We start from the raw sequence: 17,768 nt of genomic DNA on the forward strand, positions 1-17,768 counted from the left end.
ACTCCTCTGAATTTGGACAACTGGCCCAGTTAAAACAGAGAGGACACACAGAAAGCCAAAGTGGAAGTGTAAAAGAAACACAGCCCAGCTGCTGTTGTATAATGTGACCTTTGGGGAAAAGGACACCCATATTAACTCTATACTGCATGGAACAAGAATGTGCACACTCACACACCTGACCATTGAGAGAGGGCTTTCAGCACTGCAGCATATCACCCAGCGTCCCACTGCTGGCTTGCTTCTGAAGCTAAGCAGGATTGGTCCCTGGATGGGAGACCAGATACTGCTGGTAGTGCTGTTTGAGGACCAGTAGGAGGCACCCTTTCCTCTAGTCTAAAGAAAATATCCCAATACCCCAGGGTTGAGATTGGGAAAATTGGCCTGTGTAGGTTCCTGTCTTTCTGGTGGGATGTTAAACAGGTGACTCTCAGTGATCACTAAAGATCCCATGGCACTTATTGTAGGGGTGTTAACCCTGGTGTCATGGCTAAATACCTAATCATCCCCATCTTACAATTGGCTCATTCATGCCTTGTAACTGTTCCCCAGGTTGTTGCTGTGAATGTGTTTGCAGTCAACTTACCTGGATAAATAAAACAATTACATACATAGGTTCTAAGAATAATATCACCTGATTGGAACAGGGAAAACAATTCACTACAGGTGCTGTATGATGATGTCATACATACAGGTGTAAATAGAATATTATAGCTTATGACATCATCTATTTACGCCTATTTTATGCATGACATCATCATAATCTATTTACACCTGTGACACTTCAAAGCTTAGGCCTACACATTTGTACAAAATATGTTTTGCTTACGCTCAAAACAACAATGTCAATTTGGATGCTTGACGCATGACGATTATTAAAATGGGAAAACAGCATTAGGACAAATGCGGAAGTGCATTGACTGTTGAAGAAAGCTGTAGGCTACAGTATATTCATGAATAGTGAATGCCCTGTGCAATAAACGTGTACGATCAACAAAAATGGGGGAGTCAATGTGATAGCAGTAATAAACGGACAACAAACATATCATTGCGCATTGCACACAAACCAAATATGAATCTGAAAGTATGACCTGATTAAATGACATCTCAAGCAGGGGACAGGAAATGAAGGACAAGGTGACAAAAGTTTCAAACCCCACGAGGTTGTGTTTTATCGGTTCATACATGACAACTTTATCAAGGCTAAATCCAGTAAAGGGTGGCAGGTAGCCTTGCTCTTAAGAGCGTTGGGACAGTAACCGAAAGGTCGCTGGATCGAATCCTCGATCTGACTACGTGAAAAACCTATCGATGTGCCCTTGATCAAGGCACTTACCCCTAATTGCTTCTGTAATTTGCTGTGGATAAGCCTAAGAGCGTATGCTAAATGACTAAAATGTAAATTATGTTCACTTACCATTTCTTCGTGCATTCTACCGTCAGTTCTTGAAAAGTCGCCGCAAACTGGAATTTCGAGGCTTTCTTGCCGACACGCTGAAGTCTCTTCCAAACTGAAGTCATGTTTGGAGACTATAATGTTATTTTCTCAAGAGACATTGGTATAAATCCTCTCCACAGTTCCCCTCTGTCCTCACTGCTTGGGGAAACACCAGTCTGTTGCCGCAGCACTTGCGTTTGCTGCGAAAGAAAGACCGTCAATGTTCACTCACTGTTCAACAGTTTGACTGGTGTTCACATGTCCCGAATGTCACACACAGAATTCAGGCAAAACAAACGCACGACAGATCCGAACAGTGAGACGACACCCCAAGCAAAAAACTTGATATGAACATAACAATTTCTCATTCAATAACACTTTTTATTAAACATCAATTGAGGTATTGCATTTTCACTTTTCGCCTATAACTTTATTTAAAAAAACATTTGACCAGTACGTTATTTAAATAATATTCTACTGGTATAAAAAAATAATACAAGTCTAAAAAATAAGAAAGCATCTCCTTGTTATTGCAAATGCAACTAGTCCATTGTTTGAGATGAGTGTGGGAAGCAATTTATATATTTTTTTTGTCAAAGGGTGCACTGTGTTTGGTGGTTGGGGAGGGGGACATGCCAATGTAATCCCATGGTAATAAACCAACTATGGTCCTGGCTTTGCTGAGGTGTGGTAAGAGGTATTCAATAGGTACCAATAGCCTAAAAAAAATAACTGGGGGACACGTAAGAACCGGATATTTGGGGGGCCAGGAAACATGTCAGGGCAATATGTTCTTGCTTAGTCCCTTCATACAGCAAACCAAAGACTGTACCTAATAGCAGGGGACTTTTCAGTTTACTCTGGTGTTTATTTATAAATTGTGGCGCAACGCCGACAGACACAGGCAGCTGGGAAGTTTATTACTGGCCCTGAGAACAAAAGTGTAAGGGCTCTATTTTCATGTCAACCAACCAATGTAAACGCCTGGAGTTTTCTAAACGGCATTGGCACTTGGAATGGAACCTGCGCTATGGTCAGATGACATGAAAATAGTGCTCTTTGGCCTTATACATCAGTGGTGGGTTTGGCGTCAAAATAAGGATGCATAAGCAGAAAATAGCCCCATACCCTACTGTAAAATATGGTGGATCTTTGATGTTATGGGGCTATTTTGTTTCCACTGGTCCTGGGGCCCTTGTTCAGTTCAATGGTATCATGATGAACTTGACCCGGTACCAGAATATTTTTGCCAAAAACCTGGTTGCCTCGACCAGGAGGATGAAACATGGCCGGAAGTGGATCTTCCAGCAAGACAATAACCCCAAGCACACATTAAAATCCAGAAAGAAATGGTTAATTGACAACAAAATCAAAATTTTGCAATGGCCTTTTCAGTCTCTGAAACCCATCGAAATGGATCTGGAAAGATTCTGTATGGAGGAATGGTCTAAGTTCCCTCCCAATGTGTTCTCCAATCTCATAAAACATTTTACATAAAGGCTCAGAGCTATTACCACCCACCCGCTTCCCTTATTAACTCATCTAGACAGGTTATTCAGAGATAATATGTTTCCACAACAATCTTTTTGCTGTTGGTGGGCCACCTATTGGTCGCTGTACTTCCTATTTTCCAGCTGCAGGCTCCCACTTGTGTCATTCAGTGCCACCTGGGTCCACAGGATGTGCTGGGAGAAATGGCACTTCAGGACAACTGTATGCAGACAACTGACTTCAAATGGAGGATTTAGAGCCAAAATGGGGTAAACATGTCATGTCTCTGACGAGATTGACTGAGCTCCCTTTAAAATAAGGATGCTGTGCAGGTTAGTTTACATAATTGGTAGAGGATGAATAGGCTGGAAGTCTCAGCCACAAGAGGTCATCAGAGCAATCGTTAAGGCTCTTAATTAGACTCTGGGCCAAGTTGATTACCTGTCACAAATGTTTCTATGTGACAAAGTTGAAACTGCAGTTCACATTGGAAATTAGAGGAATTCCAAAAGTTGCCAACTAAATAGTTGACTGAGAAAAGGGATGAGGCCATAATGTCCCTCTCTTTCTAGGAGTGGAAAATAACATGGTGGTTATATGAGTCATGGAGAGATCAGAGCCACTGCAGCATGCAGAGTTATGTCCCATAGTCCCCTCCTTGATAAATATAGACACGCAGGGCCAAACACCTGCTGACTGTCCATCAAAATGAAGGGGAGGGTGACAGCGAGAACCCAGAGACACACTGGAAAAATGTTAACAAGGTCACTGAACATCGTAACACTAATTGAGGCTTACAGGATATAAGAGCTCATATATGGCTTTTGCAATGCATACAATCACGTGTTCTTGGATTAAAAGAGCAGCTATATATTCCTGGCACCAGATCAGATTTTACACAGTCAGATCACCGTATTCTCCTCTAAATTTAACACTAAACTACCTATGGTCTTTGAGAGTGCACTATGACATATGCTGTGTCAATAGCTACATTATATGCAACAGCAATCGCAAGACACCAGTCTGTGTCCCATGAGGCTCGGAGTTAGATAATGTCACCACCTGGTTGGGAATCCCCCTTCTGTGTGTACGTTGAATGTACAGTTGAAGTCGGAAGTTTACATAAACTAGTTTTAATGACTCCAACATAAGTGTTTCAACCACTCCACAAATTTCTTGTTAACAAACTATAGTTTTGGCAAGTCGGTTAGGACATCTACTTTGTGCATGACAGAAGTAATTTTTCCAACAATTGTTTACAGATTATTTCACTACTAATTTACTGTATCACAATTCCAGTGGGTCAGAAGTTTACATACACTTAATTGACTGCCTTTAAAAAGCTTGGAAAATTCCAGAAAAATGTGTCATGGCTCTCCAAAAGGGGGAGGCTTGCAAGCCGAAGAACACCATCCCAACCGTGAAGCACGGAGGTGGCAGCATCATGTTGTGGGGGTGCTTTACCTGCAGGAGGAACTGGTGCACTTCACAAAATAGATGGCATCATGAGGGAGGAAAATGATGTGGATGTATTGAAGCAACATCAAGACATCAGTCAGGAAGTTAAAGCTTGGTCGCAAATGGGTCTTCCAAATGGACAATGATCCCAAGCATACTTCCAAAGTTGTGGCAACATGGCTTAAGGACAACAAAGTCAAGGTATTGGAATGGCCATCACAAGGCCCTGACCTCAATCCCATAGAAAATGTGCGAGCAAGGAGGCCTACAAACCTGACTCAGTTACACCAGCTCTGTCAGTAGGAATGGGCCAAAATTCACCCAACTTATGGGAAGCTTGTGGAAGGCTACCCGAAACATTTTACACAAGTTAAACCATTTAAAGCCAATGCTACCAAATACTAATTGAGTGTATGTAAACTTGTGACCCAGTGGGAATGTATTGAAAGAAATAAAAGCTGAAATATATCACTTTATTATTTTGACATTTCACATTCTTAAAATAAAGTGGTGATCCTATCTGACCTAAAACAGGGAATATTTGCTAGGATTAAATGTCAGGAATTGTGAAAAACTGAGTTTAAATGTATTTGACTAACGTGTATGCAAACTTCCGACTTCAACTGTATGTGTCAGAGGGAGTGATAGATTGTCCACCGGGTCCTACGTGACCCACAGTTGCATAGTGCTCATACATAAGAGCGACCCAATCAGGGGCATGCGTTGGCGGGGGGGGGGGGGGGGGGGGGGTCATGTCACCTCTGATCCCTCTGCTGTTCTTCTGACCAGCCTCAGCCTGTCCGTCTCACAACCTAAATGGGGACAACTGGGATTGCAAACCTGTGACTCAGGCAGCAAAGGGCGGCACGACGGGACGGCTCATCCATGAAAGAGAGTAGCTGTGTTTGAGAGCATCAACTCTGATCAGTCTGACTGATCTACCAATCACCTCCCATCCCTAAATAACTACTAATTATGATTTGTAGATCAGTCAGTCTGCTCAGTCGGTGATCAGCTACTAAGCAGAATTGATGCTCTCAAACATGGCCAGTTGCTACAATTCTTAGCAACAGTGAAATTAGATATAGGATTATTTGGGGTACAACAACAACCAGGAAGACACCCCCCTCCACCTCAATTCATACCCACATCCAGTTCAAGGTCCTCTAAATGACCCAATAAGCACTACCGTGGATATGTTTATAGAGGACGCCTGAGAGGCTGCCTGGTAGGGTGCCAGGGCTGCCAGTACTAGGCACAGGCTCTGAATCATGTCCCATGGGCCCCCTCTCTTTCATACAGAGTCAAAGCAGGGCAGGACTGACACTAACTGGGCTGCTGTCAATGGCAAAGGATCTTCAGAGAGCTCCACTCACAAGATATGGTACATTTACGATTTTATGTACAGAGCATGCCCAATATAAAAGTGGGTAAAAATGACAGACAGGAAAATAAATTACCTCACCTGTTTAGTGCATTCATGATCATGACAGTCTTAAGCCATTACATTCATCAGAGACTGACTGTGTTGCAAGTAATTTAGTTGACTACCACTTGTAATAGGAAAGTGTAGGACTTCGATACTAACAACAATTGTTTTTGGAATATGTCATAAAATGATTTATTTTAAGTCTTGGTATGGAGCGGGAGAAATGGGAACGCTTTGTTTCTCATAACACTTTAACTAAATGGGTCTATATGACAAAGATAGAACAACTGGCCCTGCAAATGTCTGTTATTAGTACTCTATAAGACTGTCTGGCTTCTCAGATATTACAATCACTTTTCATCTTCGCAAAACACACAGGGAATCTATTGTCACTAAACTGTATTGTACAATTCAAAAAACCAGAACACACAAACTCAAACATTCTATCAGGGGTTTACAATCATCCCAAGAAATTACCTCATCACCTGATTTACATTATTATTGGAAGTCTAAATCAATACCATTCACGCAATATGAATATAGCATTTTATTTACAAATCAACAATGACCTCAAAGGGATAGTTCCTATATCTACTTCCCCAGAGTCAGATGAACTTGTGGATACCATTTTTATGTCCAGTATGGAGGAAGTTAGAAGTCGTTTCACAAGCTAATGCTAACTCGCATTAGTGCAATGACTGGAAGTATATGGGTATCTGCTAGCAGGAAGTCTATGGGTATATAGCGTGCTAGCAGATGCCAATAGACTTCCAGTCATTGCGCTAGCACTAGTAACTAGCAATTGTGCTAGCTGGCAACTTTCTTCAAACTGCACGCAGACATAAAAAAAAGTGTTATCTACGAGTTCATCGCACTTGAGGGAAGTAGATAAATTGCCAAAATCCCAAGGTATCCCTTTAAGCAGCTAACATGTAGACTAGAGAGGTCAAATTCAAATAACTTTTTACAGTTCTTATACAAACAAACAAATACATGAATATATTAGTCCCCAAGACAAAGAATTTTAGGAACATAGTCAAATCACTCATCCATCCATTTCAATGTCTTTGAATGCTAATGGTAGGAGTTAGGAACAGTGTTCTGGCTACCTCAGAATAGGTTGGGGGTCAGGCTCTTGGGGATTCGGCTGGTCAGGAAACAGGGGTGCAGGCGGTTCCAGAGGAAAGGGGGAGATTGATTCGAGGAGGGTGTACTGGAGCTCCTCTGGGTCCAGAGTCCTCTGCACTGAGCACCATCTTATCCCGGTCTGTTCCCTTCACTTCTCTGTCCTGGGGTCCACAGAACAGCCGGAGCACTGCTTGGACCTGTGGCACCTCCGTGGCAGTCTCCTGGAACGTCAGGATCGCCACGATGCCAGCCATTAAATAACCTGTGAACAAAAAAGAATGGCAGACGTATGAGACGGATACATCCGATTATCACAAAGCTGTGAGGACAAGAGGGGAAGCAGAAGCCTGTGTGCAGGACTAGGGTCAATTCCATTTCCATCTTGATTACTGCCAATTCTGAAATCGACTGCAAAACAAAAAAGTCTAAATTGAATTGACCCCAACTCTGCTATGGCTACTCTCACAGGAGGTGAGGAATTCCATGCACTCCTTCGTCGCCTTGTTGTGCCTTTTCCCCAGTAGGTAGTCCCCCTGGCCGATGGTGCTGAGGGTGACCACGCAGAAGAACAGGGCGTCCAGGAAGCTCCACTCTGGCTCCAGGTAGCAGAGGCTGGTAGCGGGCAGCAGGAACAGGAGTATCACCAGGACCAGGGAGAAGAGGCCGGCATGGAGCAGCACTGCCCGGCCGTAGGGCAGGCCCCAGTAGGTCTGGAGGTGGCGCACAGGGCTGTGGGTAAGGATGGGCAGCATGAGGTCAGACAGGCAGGAGAGGACAAAAAGGGTGAGGGGGATTCCCAGAAGGCAGTAGAAGATGCAGAAAAGTTTGCCGTCATGAGTTAGGAGACTGGAGTTACCATAACCTGTGGAAAAAAAAGTTGGCATAAAAAGTGGATTTCAGCAAAACAGGGATTCTGACTTCCACGTGGAACAAGTAACCTAAACAGTAACCTAAAGCATGTTTTACTAGGGTAGTTGTGAGACGAGTGCACACATCTACATAGGCCCTAAAGCCATCTTTTAATTTTTACACCCGACTTTGGCCTGCGGCAACAGGATGTAGCCTAGCCTACACTATACTCAATAACAAGCTACATCGCACATGAGAGAACTATTCAAGAGGTTCATTCTGTGATTATTTGGACCTACAATAAATCATAAAATGTACATCATTTCAATCTAACTGTGGAATCAACAAGCTTTATTTATTTGTTCTTCTTACCACGGAGAGTCAAAACATTGATCACAAAGAACATGGACGAGATAAAATCCCAGCTCCAATCATTTCTGTGTGCATCTAAGAGAGCAATGTTCCGATTAGCAGAAAAGGATGCTTTCACGATAATTGTATCCAGCCTGCTCTCCGGTACGCAGTAGTTGTCCCTCAGAAAGTGCTCTCGGAGTTCAACAACCTGTGCTCTGAGCCCGTTTTCCTGGGGCTGCTCAATAGCCATGAGCACCAGACCCCCAAAGAGTGTGAAGAGGACGTAGCTGAGGAGCAGGATCCAGAAGGCATGCTTCCGACCAAACCTCTGGAACAAGTCGACCCAACAGACCATGGTTGTTTGTCGGACTGACCTTGCTGTGTGTCGCTAGTGTAGGTAACCAAACACTCAAGACGCAGGTGAGCCACTAGTTTTAAATATTTAAAACACAATTCAAACACCATTCCACTCATCGAGTTAACTCAATAGAAAGTCAATTCTGGAAATGAATTAACTCAAATTAAATAAGAAAAAGCTGTCGAAAACATCAAGTTTGAATTTCACTGTAAATAATGAATGAAAGTGGAAAATATGTAATATTGTAAGAATATTTATTTTAGGATATTGGCTATCGTCCATATACATGTACAGGATGGTAAAATTACTCAGGTACATGGTAGAAAATACATTGTCCGTGTTTTAAGACGGTGTCAAGCTCTCAGCTCAGTGTGAATACTCCTTCCATATCCATGGATTCCACTATTCAACACACCCCAGGCCAGCTCCTGCAGGCAAGTTAGTTTGAAGTTGTCATACTAGTAGTGTCCTTATGGTGCTTTCAAGACAACTGGGAACTCGAGAACAAATGAGGTCAAATCATGACGTCAGTGATTTTCAGGTTGGAAAATCGGAGCTCTAGAACGATGTGTACATGAGTCAGTGTCTCTTATGCGACTCCAGTAGGGTCCCTCCCAGCTAATGTGCCTATCCTCTAGTCCTAGTCTACCTCTGTCATAGGCTGAATAGGGAGGGAGGATATAGGGAACTCCATCTGCACTACTGAGCAGTGAGGTAGCCTCAGCCTGTTCCAAGGCCTTGACCCCTGACCCCCAACCATAGTCTCGCTTTTCTCTCAGAGGGGCAGGTGCAGGGAGTAGTGGGAGCAGGTCCAGCGGCGCACCGGTTTGCCAACCCTCCCGATGACGGGCAGCTTGTGGGCGTAGGCACGGGGCGGTACAGTGGACAGGGGTGGGGGAGAGCTGAAGCTGGTCTGGAAGCGGCGCCCCTGGCAGCGCCGGCCCATCTGACGTCCCCCGATGAGGAAGGAGAATGTGGGGGGTCCGGTCTGAGGAGGGGGGAAACGGGCCTTGGTGAACACATCGCGGGATGGACCCGCTGAGCGCTGTCCCGGCCGGGAGGAGGAGTTTCTGCGCTGGATGGAGGATGAGGAGGAAGAGCGAGCCAGGGACCTGAGAGAAGGAAATAGAGAGGTAAAAGGAACATGTTAGCTATAGTAGCTAAATAATTTCAGCCTTCAAAAGGTACATGTAACTGCCAAAATAAAGGAAACACTGGAGTAAATGAGGGATACAAAGTATATTGAAAGCAGGTGCTTCCACACAGGTGTGGTTCCTGATTTAATTAAGCAAATAGCATCCCATCATGCTTAGGGTCATGTATAAAAAAAACACCCAGTTGTGCATTCTTTCTATGTCAACGCCAAAGATTTTCTGACCACCCTATTAAGCCACTATTTTGGCATTTCCTTTATTTTGGTAGTTACCTGTATATATTCTTCAGAAAAACATAAGCACTTCTTTTTTTTGTTCTAAATGTGTGTGGAGTGTTAGACACCAGCTTTCTGTCTGGACCAGCTGTCTGGATGTCTTTCTTTCTCCCGTTTCTCTATGGTGTGATTTAAACAAGCTGTCTATGGTCTGCGAGACACCCGCTCTTATCCAGAGCGACTTGCATCACTTCTTAACATTGGCATTTTTTTAATACTAAGCAATGTGTGAGAGAGAAATCAGAATTTATTTGCACAGAAGTGCATTGTAAATTGTACTGTTAATGTAGGCACTCTAAATAAATAAAGGATATTTTTAAAATTTATGAGAGAGCGGTGCCTTTGACCTCCACATATAATATAACTAGTTATACAGATGCTACATTACCTTCCTGGAGCAGTGGCAGCTAGACTGGGTGGGGCGGGCTCAGTGCGAGGGCTCCCGTCTTGCCGAGGGCTGATGTTGAGGTTAGCAGTGAGCTGGGGCATCTTGCGCGTGGTGTCTGGGTTGCCAGCGGGACCAGGGGGCTCCTTCCTCGTATCAGGGGGCTGGGAGGGGGCTGACGGGGGGCAACCTCCCAAGCTGGGGCCTGTGCTGAAGCGTACCGCCAGGCTGTCGCCGAAGAAGGAGTAGAGCTCACAGTACATGGCGGGCAGAGGGACGGGGGTCCAGTCATCCCAGGGGGTGCCAGCCCCCCCAGGTCCCTGCAGGTGGCTGGCGATGCCCAGGGCGGCCTCGGAGAGGGGCTCTGGAGGGGGGCTGAGCCCGGGGGAACTCACCCTGAAACCCATCACTCCCCCAGAGCCAGGCTGGGCGCTGCTGCTCCCCTCCGCTGGCTGGGACAGAGACAGGGCTTTCATCTTCAGCAGGCGCTCCACCGCCACCTGCAGGACAGAGGGGAGATTGGTATTTAGTGGGCACAGTGGAGGTTGATAGGGTGTGTTACCAACATAAACAATGTAAAGCGCTTTGAGATCAGGTGAAAGGCGCAACATAAATGCAATTCGTAACAATACATTATTGGGAATCTCTTGTATTACTTTGGATTTTTAGGGCCTCGTTGACCCTTTGGGGGTCAACGAGGCCAATATTTTAGGCCAATATTGAATATCATTACATAATAACATTTTAATGACATAATTTCCCAGAAACAGCCGTGTATGCATTAATGCATACATTTTTAAATCAAACAATACATTTTACTAATTACATAACAATTTCAATAATTTTATTTGAATGGTAAATCTCTTGATAAACTGGGTTAATGGAGATGGCATAGACCTACTCACAATACAGGTGAACACATATTCAATAGGAGCGTGTGCATGCATTGAGTTATTGAGCTTGTTTTGGCTGATCGGTGGAGTGTACGGTGCTACAGATGACAAACAATCTGTTAGCCTTCCATTTTGGACTCATATTAGCCTACTGATCAACAGCATTTGTCAAAAAGCATCACTCAAGAGTGTCATGTCTGTATGGAAGGACATAGGCACTGCTGTTAGTTTGAGAATATAAAAAGAACATCTTTTCAATGCAAACGGGCCCAATGTAATGTCATGATTTATGATCACGGGGGGGCTTACGAAACCAGAAACCATAGCTTGAGAAGAACGCACACACGGGAGCTGATCTACAGCTTTCTTGTTCCATAAACATGTAGGAAGATTCTTAGGTAGCTAAACCTATTGACAACCTTCATTTAGGCATTTTAAGACACTTCCTTCTTTCCCCATTGTGATAACAATCTAATCCGACTATCAACTGTCAATTTACAGATACGATAGCTGCTGGTCAGATCAGCACACCAGTAAATAGCTAACGTTACAACACAAGTCAGATGGCTCGCTGCCTAAAATGGTGCATGTTCAAAATGAGAACCAGCTAACGTTGGCTATTATCTCCTATCTGATATCTTAGTACCATGTACATCTAGCCAGCATAGTCCCATGTAGCTCAGTAGGTAGAGCACGGCGCTTGCAATGCCAGGGTTGTGGGTTCAATTCCCACGGGGGAAAATGTATGCAGTCACTACTGAAAGTAGCATCTGCTAAATGACAACAATGTCAAGTGTCATAGTAGCTAATATAGCTACCTAGCTAACACCACACCAATTAAAGGGTTGGTTATAGTAATTTTTGCTATCTGCTTAGCTTGCTTGCTTGCTTATTGCATGCATGTCCAGACACGTCGACATGAGCCTTATAAGTTAATTAACTAAACTAATAATTTGCAACAGGAGTCACTGTGTCAATTCCGCAATACTGCACCTTTCTGTTGGAGAATGAGCTATCATGCTGCTGCTGATTTTCCCAGATAGACATTCCTCGGCATTGGGCAGTGCTCGTGGCTCAGGCAGTAAGGGGCGGCTGGCATAGCAGCAGCTTTACTATGTAGAGGGATTGTCGACAAAGCCAACAGAGAAGGGCCGAAAGACTAGAAAAGGCAAATATCAGCCCGATATATCGGCCTGGCCGATTAACGGTCGTTCTCTAGTACGCGTCACAGAAAACGTACCACATTTCAGACTCAGTGACTGGTCTGCTGCACTTACCAGGATGGCTCCGTAGACCTTGTGTCCGTCTGCTTTCACCTGGGCGTTGGAGACTGAGTAATCATCCAGGACAGCTTGCAGGTTAGCCCAGTAGGCTGGCAGGTGTGGATATAACACCCGCTCAACAGCCTACAAAGACACACACAGACACAGACAGTGATCAGCAAAGATCCTAAAATGAACCAACAGAAAGAAAACATACTCTCACTCAAAGACCATCAAGATAGAGGAAACGTGGTAACCTTCCATCCGAGTGCGTGTAGCCCCACGACAGCTCCGTAGTGAGAACACAGCGGGCGGACCGGGTCTGACAGAACCTTCTGCAGAGACAGCAGAATCTGATGGTACAGACCACTGACCAGGTCTCCATGGGTCCTGACAAAGACACATGTTTTGGAGAGAATTGCGTCAAGATGGCCGTGATTCTGTTGTTGGCAGTGTCACAGAGACTAAGATGGTCCACTTTTGACCAAAACATTATTTAAAGGTGGTATTAGGAGCATTACAGTGTGCAGGCCTTTTCTTTTTTATGAACCTATAAGTGTATCAGTCAAACTGCCATGGTCTGAGGGCCTTTGTCCACCGTGTAGTCATTCTACTGTACATATCTGTACTGTGTATATATAGTGCATCTTTATGGGTGTTCGGTCATACCAGAAGATGTGGCTGAGCAGCAGTGCTGCGTAGTCCCTTAAGGTCCAGTGGTCGTTGAGGGGGTTGATGGAGGCGGCCAGCGGCTCCAGGATGCAGTACATGACGCTGGACACCAGGCTGCGCACGTAGGATCCAAGGTACAGGTAGGGGTTCTGCACCAGACTCTTCACCATGTGCAGCAGACGGTTCAGCTGCTCCAGGTCGTGGCTCACAGACTTCACCTGGTGGGCAGAGTGGAGAGAGGGGTACATATGAAGTACAGTACTAGCTACATTTAGTAAAGATAAGGTCTGGACTTTTTCCTGACGAGGATCAAATCCAGGGCCTAGTTATAGGCTGCTGTATGATTAGGGTCTTCTAGAGTTTCTGCTGGTCAGGAAAAACTAAACGACTGGAGATTTGAATGCATCCATGACATTAGATTTTGTGTTTCAAATAAGTATAACATACCCCACTGATGACGTATACAAAATACGGCAGGAGGGCAGCAATCTTGGAGTTGGACTGGAGATCCAGCAAAGCCACCTGATGAAGAAATAGTTCATCCACCATGGATTAAATGTTTGGGGCGATTTCAACAGTTTCTCCAATCAATTGAGCTCTGTCACATGTCGACGCCAGGACAAAACTCTACCTTCATAAGGTGTGGGTCCTCTCCTAGTATGGCCCGGGTGATCTGCTGGTAGTACTTGAGCAGATCCTCCGAGAGAGTTTGTACAGCACTGGGAACTGTGAAGGAGGGTAAAAGGAGGGATCAACAACTCTGCAAAAGTCATGGGAGTAAATATCACCCAACGTTCAAAATGTACTCTGAGCCCTTACCTGTACCTTGAGGCTCTAGGTTGCCTTTCCCATCCAGATAAGATACATTCACTAGTAGGAGAACAAATCATAGTCACCATAAATTCTACTAAACCTCTTACAAGTAGAATGAGTATCGATTTGACTATTGATTTGCAGGTGGCGGGTTAGTATCTAGTAAATCAGTGAGACGCATTTCTATAACAAGCATATCGGCGGTCATACCTCGCACCATGGTCTCGGCACAGCCCTTGGGTATGTTGGTGGCCAGGGCAAGTTCAACCAGGTTGATATCACGGTCATCCACAAAGAACAGCTCGCCCTCCTTGATCGGTCGGAAAGGTAGGGCATCTTGCGCACCGTAGCCAGCTATGGCCTGGCAAAAAGAGAAGACAGTACAGATAGGAGTTCAGTTAGAGTAGCAATAATAAAGACAGACGTCACCCGGCAAGCGGGATTCAGTTGAAACAGGCTCACACAATGTATACACTGAGTGTAAAATCATTAGGAAAACCTGTTCAATCAATGACAGGCTGACTAGCTGAACACTATGACCCCTTATTGACGTCACTTGTTAAATCGACTTCAATCAGTGTCGATTAAGGGGAGGAGACAGGTTAAAGAATGGGTTTTAAGCCTTGAGACAACTGAGACATGGACTGTGTATGTGTGCCATTCAGAGGGTGGGCCAAACAAGATTGAAGTGCCTAGTAGGTAGTAGGTACCAGGCGCACCCGGTTTGATTGTGTCAAGAACTGCAACATTGCTGGGCTTTTCCACTATCAACAGTTTCCTGTGTGTATCAAGAATGGTCCACCACCCAAAGGACATCCAGCCAACTTGACACAACTGTGGGAAGCATTGGAGTCAACATGGGCCAGCATCCCTGTGGAACGCCTTCGACACCTTGTCGAGTCCATGCCCTGACGAATTGAGACTGTTCTGAGAGAAAAAGGGGGTGCAACTCAATAGTAGGAGGGTGTCCCTAATGTTTAGTACACTCATTGCATGTATACATTCAATAAAACAGTAGGCATTCTCTCACCTCCACATTGCTCCAGCGCAGTGCTCTGTTGAAGTCCTCTACTGTCAGCTTCCTCCTCTTGGCATGTCTCATGAACTGAGAGCTGCTCTGTGTCGGTCAAAGTCACATCAGACAAACAAATATCTACAAATAGCCAACTTAACATACTTTACCTATGAATGGGGCTCAGAGTTTTGTCCTGGTCAGAACAAATGGTGAGTGAAAACTCCTGGCCCTCACGACATCCAACAATCAACATCGATTTGGCACCGGTTTTATTTTTTACCTGTGTGGCTTCCCTAAGCCGGTAGCAGACATCTTCAGCCAACAATGCAGCCACATCGTCACTGAGTTCCACTCCCGCACTCTCAGCCATGAGTTTGACAGACTCTCTGGGGACTTCAGCAAAGCGCCTCTCCTCCATGCTCACGGCAGCGTTCCGGTAGACCCGCAGCTCTGCGGAGAGAGACCTGCAAAATAGCCGCACATGTTTAACTTGCTGGTATAGTTAGCTTACTAGTTAACGAATATGATTTGTTAGCATTAGCTAGCCAGTTTATTTTGATGCGTGCACCCTTCAATATTAACAACTGATTCGTGCAGGCGACGATTAAAAGTTTACACGAAAACAATGCCAACAGACTGTAGCTCAATGCGACTCAATCACTTACCAACTGGTGCAACTGGACAGTATGAATCTGCAAGGTTATCGCTCTAAACCGCGCACAGGAACCTCACTCGGGTGCGCTGACATTTTCCGGAAAGCCAGCCTTCCAAAGATTAGTCCAATTCGCTATCACTCAAATGTGCGTCACTCCCACAACCGCTACTTATTCTTCGTCTGTGGATAATTTTTTTATGGCGGTTGGCAGCCAATTTTAAGGTATTACCGCCACCAACTGGACTGTACCCCGGCCAAACCCTAACGACGCTGGGCCAGGTCTGCATTGGCTGTGCAGTATTAACAATTGCGTCCCATCATCCATACATTTTCGGATCAAGCACAAAGTCTGTTTGAATTGCCCAAATAGTCATTGTAAGTCCTATACTAGTCTTGATAGATGCGTGAGCCTGTGCAATTATACATTTACATGACATTTTCTTTTAGATGTGCTTATCCAGAGAGACTTGGTTGAACGCCACGTTTGAGGAAAATAAACAAAATAAACGTTACTGCAAGTAGATCCTTAAAGATGCATCTGCAACAGCAGCGCCGGTAAGATACAACAATGTCTTTAGTAAAAGGAGTGCGTTCGAATCCACACAGCCTGAGGGTTGCATCCCAAAATGGTCAAGTACGTTGATAGAAAAGTTGCCATTGGAGAACATGGTTTATGCAACAAATCTAAAGTAAAGCCTGATTGCCAAATAAACCCGAATAGGTAGAAAGCCTACGCAGACAAAAAAAAGGTAAGATTTCATTGAGAAGTTCCGGCTAGTTCAGTGACAGAACATGCGCTTTAAAAAAAAAGAAGGTTATTTTGAGGCAGAAGTATCACAATAAATTTAAGTGAAAAACTTAAATTAGACATGACATTCATGAATCCAACATTGATAACTGATTCAAATAGTTAAAGTCCAAATTTACATAAAGAGATGGGCGAGTCTAAAATCTATACAAATGTAGTGCAGGACAGTGTCAACATCTCATGGAAGATTAACAGCCCACCCAACTAAAACACATAGTACACATATGGCTGGAGCCTGAGGGCCAAAGGCAGCAGATCGTTCAGCTGGCAGGAGAAGATGAAGACATGATGGGCCACGGGCTCGTTCAGCAGGGTGGTCTGGGAAGACGACGAGTCTGGCCAGACCGGGCCGGGTAGTCCAGTGTGGGGCGAGGGGGATTTGGATGAGCAGGAGGAAAACATGTCCGAGGCTGTGGACAGGGCTCTCCCACTGAACAGCTGAGTGTAGGCACCCCCCTGTGTGGTGGAGTCAGAGTCTCTGATGCTGCTGGGAAGGTTGTGCTGGATGCGGCAGCGGGTGCCGTAGAGGCAGAAGCCAAAGGTGCGGCACAGGGCCCCACAGGGTTTCCAGTCCTGAGTGTGTGGGCCTGGCAATGGGGGCCTTATCCTCATCCTGGAGACTCGGGGGATACCAGGCCGCCATCACACTCGATGTTCAGGAAGGTGCAGCGCGTGCCGAAGGGGCACATGCCGAACGAGCGGTAGGTACGGCAGGGGATGTTGAGGCGGCTTGGAATTGTGGGGTGAACAGGCAGCGAGTCCCGTAGACACAGAAGCCTGCCGTGTAGAAGGTGCGGCACAGCTCGGTCGTGTACTTGAGTTGGCGGGAGGGCATATGGAGCTCATGGAAGCCGTGGGCAAACTGGCAGCGCTTTACGTGCATGCAGAAGCCCAACTCAGCATAGCGGCTGCAGAGCTCTGTCTTGTAGCGGGTGGAACACTTCGAGGGGATCAGGGGGAGAGACAGACTCTACTAGGTGAAGGAGGGCCTCAGCCAGGGACAAGTCTTCCCCAACACCAGCTGAGCCCTGCTCCCCTGGGAACAGGTCATCTATCCCCTCCTCTTGGTAGTGGAACATGGGCAGGTTGTTACTGCTGGTCTGAGAAAAGCATATTTAATATCGGGGTTAAATTATTCATTTGTATGGTAGGCCTACACTATTTAGGCCCATGAAAAACAGGGTATAGAGGCAAGTTCAAAATGCAACAGTACACTAGCAATACTGGTTCTCAGTGTATCATGTAGGCAAAGATACAATAATGATAGCAAAATCACGCAGTGACAAAACTAGAGTAGGTCGACAACGGACATGCTAATCTGATCTATCCACATG

General features: G+C 45.2%; 3 protein-coding genes across 4 annotated transcripts; all 3 read right to left on the bottom strand.

Moving 5' to 3' along the window:
* Window positions 1-998: 998 nt before the first annotated feature.
* On the bottom strand, window positions 999-1,640 carry LOC100196063 (EH domain-binding protein 1). Its single transcript, NM_001141092.2, is given in 1 exon segment — window positions 999-1,640. A coding segment is annotated over 1 exon segment (108 nt). The 5' UTR covers window positions 1,519-1,640; the 3' UTR covers window positions 999-1,410.
* A 5,324-nt stretch (window positions 1,641-6,964) lies between these two features.
* kcnk7 (potassium channel, subfamily K, member 7) lies at window positions 6,965-8,499 on the bottom strand. Its single transcript, XM_045700577.1, has 3 exons — window positions 8,163-8,499; window positions 7,408-7,803; window positions 6,965-7,203 (listed from the first exon to the last, which is right to left on the bottom strand). The coding sequence occupies exons 1-3, from the start codon at window positions 8,497-8,499 to the stop codon at window positions 6,965-6,967; spliced, it is 972 nt and encodes a 323-aa protein (XP_045556533.1).
* Window positions 8,500-8,739: 240 nt separating this feature from the next.
* Window positions 8,740-15,765, bottom strand: taf6l (TAF6-like RNA polymerase II, p300/CBP-associated factor (PCAF)-associated factor). 2 transcript variants are annotated; one of them, XM_082964493.1, is made up of 12 exons: window positions 15,637-15,765; window positions 15,252-15,435; window positions 14,987-15,073; window positions 14,167-14,317; window positions 13,963-14,013; window positions 13,775-13,869; window positions 13,591-13,665; window positions 13,141-13,361; window positions 12,729-12,861; window positions 12,487-12,615; window positions 10,320-10,816; window positions 8,740-9,614 (listed from the first exon to the last, which is right to left on the bottom strand). In XM_082964493.1, exons 2-12 carry the CDS (start codon window positions 15,387-15,389, stop codon window positions 9,278-9,280), a joined length of 1,914 nt encoding a protein of 637 aa, XP_082820619.1. In that variant the 5' UTR covers window positions 15,390-15,435; window positions 15,637-15,765; the 3' UTR covers window positions 8,740-9,277.
* Between the last annotated feature and the right edge of the window lie 2,003 nt (window positions 15,766-17,768).

The sequence above is a fragment of the Salmo salar genome, chromosome 18 (genome assembly GCF_965601325.2).
Source record: "Salmo salar chromosome 18, fSalSal1, whole genome shotgun sequence".
In the NCBI taxonomy this organism is placed as follows: domain Eukaryota; kingdom Metazoa; phylum Chordata; class Actinopteri; order Salmoniformes; family Salmonidae; genus Salmo; species Salmo salar.

What these genes read in the sequence shown, in the direction of transcription:
- kcnk7 (XM_045700577.1), bottom strand. Translation starts at nt 8,499, where the DNA reads ATGGTCTGTTGGGTCGACTTGTTCCAGAGGTTTGGTCGGAAGCATGCC. An exon ending in CAATGTTTTGACTCTCCGTG is followed by an intron (nt 7,804 to 8,162) that starts GTAAGAAGAACA and finishes TTTTTTCCACAG; the next exon opens with GTTATGGTAACTCCAGTCTC. An exon ending in CATGGAATTCCTCACCTCCT is followed by an intron (nt 7,204 to 7,407) that starts GTGAGAGTAGCC and finishes TTTTGTTCACAG; the next exon opens with GTTATTTAATGGCTGGCATC.
- taf6l (XM_082964493.1), bottom strand. Translation starts at nt 15,389, where the DNA reads ATGGAGGAGAGGCGCTTTGCTGAAGTCCCCAGAGAGTCTGTCAAACTC. An exon ending in CCTAGAGCCTCAAGGTACAG is followed by an intron (nt 13,870 to 13,962) that starts GTAAGGGCTCAG and finishes CCTCCTTCACAG; the next exon opens with TTCCCAGTGCTGTACAAACT. An exon ending in CTGCTCAGCCACATCTTCTG is followed by an intron (nt 12,862 to 13,140) that starts GTATGACCGAAC and finishes TGTCTTTGTCAG; the next exon opens with GACCCATGGAGACCTGGTCA.